We start from the raw sequence: 10,560 nt of genomic DNA, 5'->3' as shown, positions 1-10,560 counted from the left end.
ACACTGTAAAAAATGACCTTGAATTTAATGGTAAAAGACTGTAAAAATGCTACAGTAAAAACCTGTTAAATGGTTAACGGTAAATTCCCCTACTATATACGGTGAAAAACTGTATTGTACATTACATGTATTGGACATTAATTTTACGGTAGTATACCGTTTTTGGAAGTGAAAAAGACTGTATAATTTACAGTGAATAACCGTAAATTGACATTCCCAGAATTCCCTGCGTTACATTTCAAATTTGATGTTTTTTTTGTTGAAATAACTATGTTTCTTTTTAGTTTTTTCTTATCAGTTTTGTATATTAGGGTTGTGTGTTACACCTAATGTTGTTAAATGAATGTTTATTGCATTATTTCAGTTTCATGTGTGTTATCATGATGGTGTTTGGTGTTTGTGTGAATGACACTGTGCACCTTCTTTATATGTTATTATTTAAAAGCTGCTTGTGATGGGCTTTTGTTCATCATGTGACTTTCTCATCACCACCTGCATTTGGTGGTTACTAGTGTATTACAAAGCTAAACAGATTTCAGTACTTCAATAGGTTGGTATATTAACATTATATCAGTTAATGAAATTACGGTATTTAACTGTAAATTTAAGTTAAAACCGTAAAACCTAAAACGTTGCTACCGTATTTTTTTACGGTAAAATTCCGGCAACCACAGCTGCCGTTTTTTTACCGTAAATTTTACGGAATTTTTTTTACAGTGTATGATACTGTAGTGAGCTTATTGTTATGATGTTAAGATGTCATAATAAGCTATTTTTGCAGTAAATAGTGTTTTAAACTGGTAACAGAGTTTTAAGAATTTGAAAGTTAACAGTATACCTTTACTTTAAAAGAGCAAGGAAAGTCCTGTCATGATATGACCCCTTTAAATATGTAGCATGATTCAGAATAATATCTGGTTCATGAGTGCTCAGTTAAAGAGGATCAGATTTTGCTACTTATACAGCTGCTATACACAGGCAGATTAGAAATGGACAGTGCTCAGCTCCACACTTCTTGCAGTATAGCTACAATGAAAATGCAATAGCTCTATGCTACATTTGAAGGAAACCCACACAAAAATAACTGTAAGCAACGTAATAACTGAATCAAGGATCAGTCACTGTTTTGCCACTTGAGAGCAGACATTTTGCTTTCATCATTGACTAATCATTCAGGCATTTACAGACACTTTACAAAGGCTAATTGTAAAGCATGTCTCTTTAATGATCTTTTTTATTGGCTTGGCCTCAGTCGGTCCTTTCTTAAGCAGACTTAAATCCATCATTGTTCTTTGCATATAAATACAGTATTCATTATATAAATGTTAATTATATGATGTTCAATTTATCAAGCACCAGCAAAACATGTAACTTCACTTTTAAACATTGCCTGGAAGTATGATTTATGCAACTATATCTTACCAGGCCATTAAATACAAAAATGATTACTAAATTAATTCACAAGTGGCACTTATCTAACTCGTGTCAACACACGATAGGTTTTATTCATGGCCAAGATTTCAGAATACTGCAGACATTAGGTCCGCTATTGTCAGATACAAAAAGAGAGCTATAAAAACATGATTGAAAGCAAGAACTTTAGATTTGAGAGCATAAATCAAGGTCAGTACTATAAATTATGAAGATCTCTTTGACAGATGGACACATCATGCATTTCGTTAGTATATACACAACATAAAATGTAGTTCTTATATTGTTTATTAGTTGAACACAGAAGGAATACACCGCTTTGCTAGTGGTGTAACATCCGAGTGAGTGCCATTATCAAAGTTATTACAGATAAAGACATTACTCATTACTGAAACCTCCACCCAGTACAAACTAATAAACAGCACTGTGAAGAAAGCACAATCATATTTTCTTTGCATGTTCTCCACAACTAATTTATTTCAACATAAATGATAGATTCAGTCTGATTTACTGATTTACTAATCGGATCATCTGTATCATCAATGGTAAAATAGGTCATTCCCAGAATTAAAAAGTGCGCAAGATGGAAAAGCACAAGCAGAAATGCACATGAATGTTTGCTAGCAGAGATATCTACAGTATGGCTTTTTGGCCTTTTGGTGACAGTTCGGTCTTGTCACATGAGAGGTGAAAAGGATACGGCGCAACTTCAGCATTTCCTGCGAGAGCAGTGTATCCGACTGTATCTGTCAAATAACATTGAGATGCCCAGCTCTTCTCAGGAGGATTTAAAGAACAATCCATTTTCCTCACATTCAACATGTATATTTAGGCAAATGCACAGTAATTATGCACATACGTAAACATCTTTTGTGCCTGCTGCATGGACTGAACAATAACACCCTGATTACAATCAAGAGGAACTCCAGTTCAACATTCACAACGGAAATCTAACACAATAGAAAACACAGCACCTGCATTACCATATTGTTCTTGTCTAACCTCAACTGACTTAAATTTTGACAAAGGTTTACCACCTAAAAACCCAACGAAAGTAGTGACAAGCAATCAACTCGATTACCTTTTGGAGCGCCGTAATCTTGCTCCACCAATAAAGTGAGGCATAGAAAAGTTGGAGAGTAGAGTCCAAAAGCTGGAGTCGGTCATTGTCCCAAAGTCATGTCCCCAAAGTGCTCTGAGCTGTTTTGGAAAAGAGAGTGAGGAAAAATGCCTGGCTTCCACGAGAAGTAGGCACCCAACACAAGAGTCCCGGGAAGTCCTCCCAGGGCGACGCTCTGTCACTACAGAGGTTCGTCCATGCACATCTGCTGCTCTCTGCAGCATACACAGGCTGTCAAGGGGGACAGTGTGTCCTTTGAAGTGTCCTAAATCGAAGAGTGTGAAAGCTCCTCTGAGCTGTTTCCTATTCAGGTCATATCCGCTCCTGTTCAAACGCTGGGTGCCTCTGGGACAGAGGGACAGGACCGCTTCCAGCAGAATGACTTTTTGTTTTGATGTGAAAGTCGCATGGCTCTGCTGCTATCCCGTAGACTCATTGAGACTCAGGTGCGCTCCATATCGTATAACAGGCACCTAATGTACCACATCCTGAGGCGGGGAGGGGAGAGGAAAGGAAAGGAAGGGAGGGGGGCGTGAGTCAGAGCAGCAATGCATCATCAGCAGATGACGCAGTGAATGCAATCACGGCTCTCCCTGTCTGGCCCCGCTCCAGAACCCATCGGACCATTTAAAATGGAAATGCACAGCTTTTCAACCATAACCATGTGCAAGTCCTGCACACTGTAGCCAAGCCCCTCTCCTTTTTTTCCCTTCTCTGGACCTGCCGTATGAAGAAAACCACCCTCTCTCTTCCACTTCAGCACCTTTGATCTTCTCCTGTTCTGTTCTTCAATCTGCTCTTTTGGCAGGCAGGGACATGGAGAGGCCCAACCTCCCTGACACATGACAGATGAAGTCGGAGGGGTGGAATGGGGCCACTCGTCCTCGACAATTAACCGTTGAATGCAGAGGGGCCGCTAGCCACTAGTGACAAGTTGGGACAAGCCTAAAACAGCATATGACTAAACCAGGCACGCAGACAACTAATCAAACCTTCAAAGAGTGCTTCAGATATGGACATAAACATAAGGAAGCTGGTCACACATGAAGTGAGCAAAGTCTAGCTCAGTCATCTCACAACTTTAGTCTCATGACTTCTTATCTCTTCCTGCAAGGCCAGTGACCTATAGAAACTTAAATCTGGGTACAAGCCAAGCCTAGTCTCTTCTGTGTCAGCCTGTGCTCTATATCTGTATGCACTGTTTTTGGTGCTCCAATTTGGAGATGATGAACCAAAAACAATAGCAGTGGTCTGATTCAACCAACTGCAAGTTATCTTAGCATATAAAGCTCAGAGTAGGGATGCACCAAATATTCGGCAACGGAAATTATTCGGCTGAAAATAGCAAAAAAAGCTATTTCGGTGTTTGGCCGAATAAGCGAAAAGAACGAATAAATTGTACCGAACAATGACATGATGCGATCAAATAGAGGCACGCGCTAATGCAGCAAACCCGTCTGCAGTGTGGAAACATTTACAAGTTACCGAGAAAGATGCAAAAATCATTATAAGCACCGACCGCGAGAGACTGTTTAGTACTGCATCGCATGTCTTCGATGAGAAGAGGAAGGGGTGGTTGTTGCTGGTTACTGTATGATGACTGAAATCGCGGAATGGCCGTAAACAATTAAATAAACTGCAGAACGTTATGCTTTCTAATACATGCATGTATTGCATGTATTCTGACAGCGCTGCACGAGCTCGCGGCGCTATCTGCTTGTTAGCCAGGGTTTAAAGTCCAAAGCACGAGGAAAATCTGCGCTGAAACAGTGTTACTCGTCAGTTGCTCAGTAACATTTTTATGAATTTTTAAAATAAAAAAGTAAGACAATAATAATGATAATAATAATTACAGTAGCTCTATTAATACATGTATTATAACATTCACACAGTGTTCAAATTGGGATCTGTAATATTTTCTAAAGTTTTAAAGGGTTCTCTTCTGTTCAGCAAGGCTGCATTGTATGGTAAAAAATACATAACTGATTCAAGAAAGGGGTCTCAAAATGGCCAAAAACTATTAGTTTACTAACTTATTAATTTTAAGCTAAATTGTGCCTTGTTGGTATAAATGTCTGCTAGAAAGTAAAAAAAAAAAAGTTCAGTTTTAAGTACATTTTTTTAAATTGTTGTTTTGTAATTGATTTTTTCTTTGAAAAGCAAGACAAAACAGTAAAAAGCACAGTTTGGCTATTTAACTTGTGCAATGGTGGAAAAAAAAACTGGCAAGATACATGGGGGAAAACCACGAAAAACCATGTTCGGTATTCGGTCTTCGGCCCAGTGTTTAATTTTGTTCGGCTTCGCCCAAGAATTTTCATTTTGGTGCATCCCTAGCTCAGAGTATACCTTCTTTGTCCGCATTCTGCTTTGGCTTGCAGAAAATCTATGTGACATCATTTTATTAGCACAGTCTGCTGATATCGGTGTGCACTGTCTGTGCGAAGCCTGATTACTGTGACCATGTAGTAAAAGTGATCTGAGCACCTGAAAAGAAAGATTCAATAGATCCATCCGCACTCACGGTCAGTGGGGTAGACTTTGAAAGGCTTGTACGCTCAAGTCAAAGCAAAACACAAAACTCAGCATTTTTAGCATTTTCACAATTCTTGGGGTAACAAAGCTGATAGTACTATACTTGTATTGGTAATTGGAAGCATAATAAAATTGTACAAAATATTCAATAAACAAACCCTTGAAGGGTTGAGGTATGTGAATGACAGCTGTTGCAAGTCTACAGACATCTGTGGAATTTTCTTTAGCTTCATGTGAGCCACTCATTTATCAAGGAATGCATTTTGCACTCTTAAGACTTTTCATATTATTTTTCAGAAACCATGCGTATGAATGTTCTGTAATGCAGTTATGACCTCCTTATCATCTAAACAGTTTCACAACTATTGTGTGTAAACACCAACTAATCAAACTAGTTCAAACAGCTCAATGACCCATTTCATCAGCAAGCCAAAGACTTACTTGATGACAAGCAAAAGCAGATTGGCTGTGCTGTTCACAGTTTTTTTTTTAAATGTAGAATTCTAGAACAGGCCACAAAGCATATAGCAACAAACAAAAGGAAGCAAAGCTGTGAAACAAAAGGAAGCTTCAACAAAATGTGATGATTGTCAATTTTTACTCAAGAAATGAGTGTTGATTCAAGCAATCAATAGTCATGGTTATACCTGGTCTTAAAACCTGTCCTGAATAATCCGATTACAAGAGTGTGAGCTCAGACACTTTGCTGTTAACAGATAACAACATGCGTCTCAAACGAGTCTCCGGTGACCATTTGTGATCAAATTTCAAAGGAAGGGGTTTCTGATTTTGTGACTACACACATTCACCGTCAAGAGCTCCAATGCATGTTCATAAAGCACCAAGTCACCACACTTGCTTCAAAGTGTTAATATAATATAATATAATATAATATAATATATAAATTAGACTTTGTCTAAATTTATGTATTTTTAAAGGCAAATTAATGCATTTTGTGTAAACTCCTTATGAAATGTATTCTAACCTTTAAAACCACAATCTTTTCCAATTGGTTAATTCACTGTGTTATCAAGTCTAAAAAACATACTATTCAAAAAGTCTTGCTTTCTCAAAAATGCTTCCTTTGTCTTTGCCGTAAAAGTAATCGCTGCCACAGTTCCTCATTTTTAATCTTTTGAAATGACCTGGATTCCACCAGAAATGGTGCAGAGCTCTTTCCACCAAAATGTTCAATGGCCAAAGCAGCAAATCCTATTTATCACATAAAAGAGGGCGAATGAGAGACTCACCAAAAAGGTTGGGGGAAGGGGGTGAATATAAGAATGTTATATAAGCACAAGAAACAAAGCTATTCCCCACAGTTTTAGACAATAAAATCCCATTCAAAGATTTCAAATGTAAAAAAAATAAAACTCAAAAGAGGTAAATGAATAAAGAACCTGTGCCGTTTTGATCACTGAACTCCATGCTTTAATTTTCAGTGGCGGAACACAGAGCCTTGAACACGGTAAGCCTCAAAACAAAATGGCTATGTAAAAGAAGCACGCGCTTACCTCCAAAAATGAAATGCATGCAGCGGGCTGCATGGGCTGCAAGGGCTTGTGGGAGTTGGGCTCAAGCTTCGTGGAGTGAGGCTGAAAATCAAATTGAGTTTTGTGAATGTTCATCATGGACAAGAACAGTCTCTCTCAGGATGTAGTTTTTGAAGTTGAGAGCTTATATGAGTGCAGCGACATACACGAACTGGCATGCATTAACCACAGAGCAGCATCATGCATGACCATTGAAGGCATTTCGGGTAAGACACCGTTTTGTGACTAGGTTGCCACAACAATGGTCCATTTCATTCCATTGCCTATGCATGAAATGTTTTTTTATTGTATACTTGTTGATATTATACAGACTGGCCACATGTTCCAATTTAATTAACATTAAAACATTCACAAAAATAATTGTTAATCTACAAATATCATGCGTTTATCAAGCATTGCTTTTGCGGAGAAACCAAACATGTCAGGTGAAACTGCTGAGCTGACATGTCCAGGAGATACGCATGTATCTGTATCCTTAGCAACAGCAGCCATGATGCAACGCCTGATCACAGCTGCAAACATGCATCTCTTGCGACCCCTGTAAACAAAAACAAAGGCGTCTCATCTTATCAAAACATCAATGGCCAATCGAGTATGACGAGAGATTAACCGTTTACGTCGCTGCACCAAACACTACAGTATGTGGCGTCTTTGACCTGCTAACAGGTCGACAACAAACAAGCCTTCTGTAGGGGGCGATTTAACCAGTTAATTTAGTAAGTGATGGCGATCAAAAGCTACAGTATAAATGCTGCGAGAGGAGATGTCAGCGCAGCAAAACAGAAAGGCAGGTCACCAGCTGCTGCGCAAGTCCTTCTGGCTCTAGTCTGACAAGCCATGGCTAGAAGATGATCCTGTATTGATCTAGCATCATCGTCTTTTATCCAAACATGAGCCCGTTCCATAAAAAAAAAAAAATCACATGCAAAGCTGCCGCAAAGGGACACTAGCTGGATCTACACAAGCTAGCAAACCTATATTTACCCTCAACACATGCCGCAGACGCTGCTACTGTGGTAATGCTGCACTGCTCAGCTCAGATGTGCCGTCACCACTACAGCGACAGACACACTGCAGATAAACAGCCTGCTGTCATCCCAGCCAGAGAAGACGTGAGAGAGAAGGGAAAATACTCACTCCAATGTCAACCCCGGAATCCTCAGCCTCTCTCGCTGGGCTTTCATGGTCGCGCTGCACTCGTTCACTCTATTGTGTACATGATATATTCACACCGCTCGTCTGCCCGCACCCCCATGCGCTGACAAAGAGCCAAAGCCAGGCTCCGGTGCAGAGAAAGCGGCTGAGAGCTGCTCACAGGGGAGGAGTAGATACTGGAGACCCAGCGCTCTGAGCCGTTCAACTTCCACCCCGAGCTGTCAGATGTGATCATCAACTGCCTGTGGAGGGCAAGGAGGCTGGGCGACAATGCTTTTCCCCTCCCCTGTCGCCCACGCACCAGCACTAAACAGATCCAATCCTCCTCCTCCACTGAGGAAGGGGACTTACGTCAGCAAAGCACAGTCAGATGAGTCTACAGTACATGCAGTACTTCCTAACTGCAGCAGGGCTATTGACCATCATTCATGTTGTTGGTGTTTTTCCCACATTACACTGCAGCATACCCGTCAATGTTCAAAACAAAGGTGCGAAATAAGCAATAAATGCCTCAAAAGAACAAAGAGAACCCAAGAACAAGACATGAAGACACCTCATTAGTGTTTGCTAAGGCAAACATAAAAAATTTGCATAGTTAAGAATTCTTAACCCCAAATCCTTAACCCCAATAATTAATCTTTGGTGTGTACCTCATCCAGCACAGCTGCTACAGATATGAATCATATCTCAAATAATGTGCTGTTATTTCTCTAAGCAATAAGACTTGGTTTTATCTGCCAGATAATAAAAGGGGCAAGAAAATTCCACAGACTTTAATTGAAGGAAGGACCTGAGCTATATTTAGAACAGAGTACCACAGAGATTTGGAAGTGGGAGTTTATAACTTGGACTATCATTGAAGTGCACTAAAACTAAAACAGTTCAAAATTAACATTTCCATTATTTGAAATAAAGCTTAAATAAAATAAAAAATAAATATTAGACAAAAAGTTTAAACAAAATATATGCTGTCTTGCCAACAAACTGAAAAAGTTTAACTTTCAAGACAGTGGTCCTCAAATAGCAGACAGTCCAATTCCCGACCCTAGCTTGGTTCGTAGGTTTCGCTGGTTCCTAACTGGACTATATGAGACGTAACTACAGTAGCAACATTTTTACAGTTTCCACAGTTCAAAGTGAGCAGCGCATCAAAACCACAGATCTGTACACACCACAACTGCTCGGGGTTGTACAACAGTAGCAGAAACACAGTGAACAGCAAAATAAATAAATAAAAATAAATAAAATGTAGATGGCAAGAAAAGACAAATAAAACTTTGAAATTACTAATTGTTTTCTGCTTGATGACAGCGAGAGCGTTTCGATTATTATGTGCATTGTTTTAGTAGATATTCAATTTAAACAAAATAAAAATATGGTCCAGACTTTAAGAGGAAAACCCTAGACAATATACAGTATCTTTTCTCAGTCATATGGCCTCCTGCCATAGGTATTGAAATGTAAAATTGCCTGATAAAACATTTTATCTTACCTTTTAACATTCACATCTAATTGGGGTCAACTGATGAAATATTTTATGATTTTGTAGAACAATTCTAAGATACCACTGCTTTTGAGACGGAAATTTACAGTAACTTTAAAAAAAAAAAGCATTATCCAGGCCTCTGCTGGGAAGGAAATATAAAGACTGATCATCTTGGAGCTTTAATTGAATACCTCTGCTGTAAGGAATATGACAAAACATCAATTTTCTAGAATGCCTTGAAACGAATCTTGTGATTATATTGCACAAGTCTGTACCAGGCACTGAGTTTCACTGGGGACAAAGGTGCTTGGAGACCGCTGCTATAATGAGCTCAAGATTTAACAAGCAATTTAACCCGAGTTCCGCTAAAGACCTGCTAATGAAACTCATAAATCCGGGAAAGGCATCAGACCTGAAACCACATGTGTCCTTCTGTTTAGCAACATCAATATGCTCCAGTAAAATGAGAGACATATTCCTTAAAACCCTACATGATGTAGGAAATGGCTAAAAAGATGAAGATAAATGGCTCTGACATACTTGAAAACATTACTAACCAAGTATTGCAACATCATGTTTGAATACATACATCACATTTGAAATGTACTTTGAAACAAGGGTGCCAACAAAATTAAGAGAATCATAACTAAATGTACCAAAAAAAAGTCCCTTTTTAAAAACCTATTCACTTACACTCTCATGGGTGCACATACATGCTGATTTGCATGTGTACTTTGTACTTTCTGCAATATGTGCTTGAGTGCAAACTGAGATTACTGTAACACTGGACAATCTTTCAAGTGCTCAGGCAAACAACAGGATGAAGATTTACTTTTACATTTAATAATTTAGCAGTTTAGCAGATGCTCTTATCCCAAGCGACTTACAAATGAAGGCAATAGAAGCAATCTAAACAACAAAAGAGCAACAATATATAAGTGCGGTGACAAGTCCCGGTTTAGTCTAACACAGTACATAGCAAGTTTTTTTTTTTCATTAAATAATATATAAAAAAAAGAATAAAAAGTATATATAAAAGAGATAGCATAGATAGAGCTAATGTTAGGGTCAAGTTATTATTATTTTTATAAAAGTAAATAGAATAGAATAGAAAAGAAAAGGAATAGAGAATGCTAGTGTTAGAGGGTCAAGGGTTTTTTTATAAATAAGAAGAAAACAAGTAGATTCTAGTCACACTTTATTTTAAAGTCCCCCTGTGGTGAAAATCAAGTTTTTTTATGTTGTTTATTTGTCTATGTGGTGTTTTTAATATGCTTTTA

At 38.5% G+C, this 10,560-nt stretch overlaps 1 protein-coding gene across 3 annotated transcripts in view; it reads right to left on the bottom strand.

The window, feature by feature from the left end:
* LOC107740425 (microtubule-associated serine/threonine-protein kinase 4-like) overlaps positions 1–10,560 on the bottom strand; it is a 94,430-nt gene that overhangs the window by 35,120 nt on the left and 48,750 nt on the right. Inside the window, exons 1-2 of one of the 3 annotated variants that reach the window (XM_016554648.1) lie at positions 7,777–8,044; positions 6,601–6,681 (exon numbers count right to left, since the gene is read on the bottom strand). The exons of 1 other annotated variant lie outside the window; for it this stretch is intronic. In XM_016554648.1, the coding sequence (XP_016410134.1) occupies positions 6,601–6,681; positions 7,777–7,823 (128 nt within the window). In that variant the 5' untranslated portion in view covers positions 7,824–8,044. Of the gene's footprint in view, positions 1–6,600; positions 6,682–7,776; positions 8,045–10,560 lie in introns of those variants that run through there. One more of the 3 variants, XM_016553964.1, reaches the window with a different exon arrangement.

This window comes from Sinocyclocheilus rhinocerous, unplaced genomic scaffold (genome assembly GCF_001515625.1).
Source record: "Sinocyclocheilus rhinocerous isolate Xijiao unplaced genomic scaffold, SAMN03320098_v1.1 scaffold1543, whole genome shotgun sequence".
In the NCBI taxonomy this organism is placed as follows: Eukaryota; Metazoa; Chordata; class Actinopteri; order Cypriniformes; family Cyprinidae; genus Sinocyclocheilus; species Sinocyclocheilus rhinocerous.
This window is presented reverse-complemented; position numbering and strand designations above follow the sequence as displayed.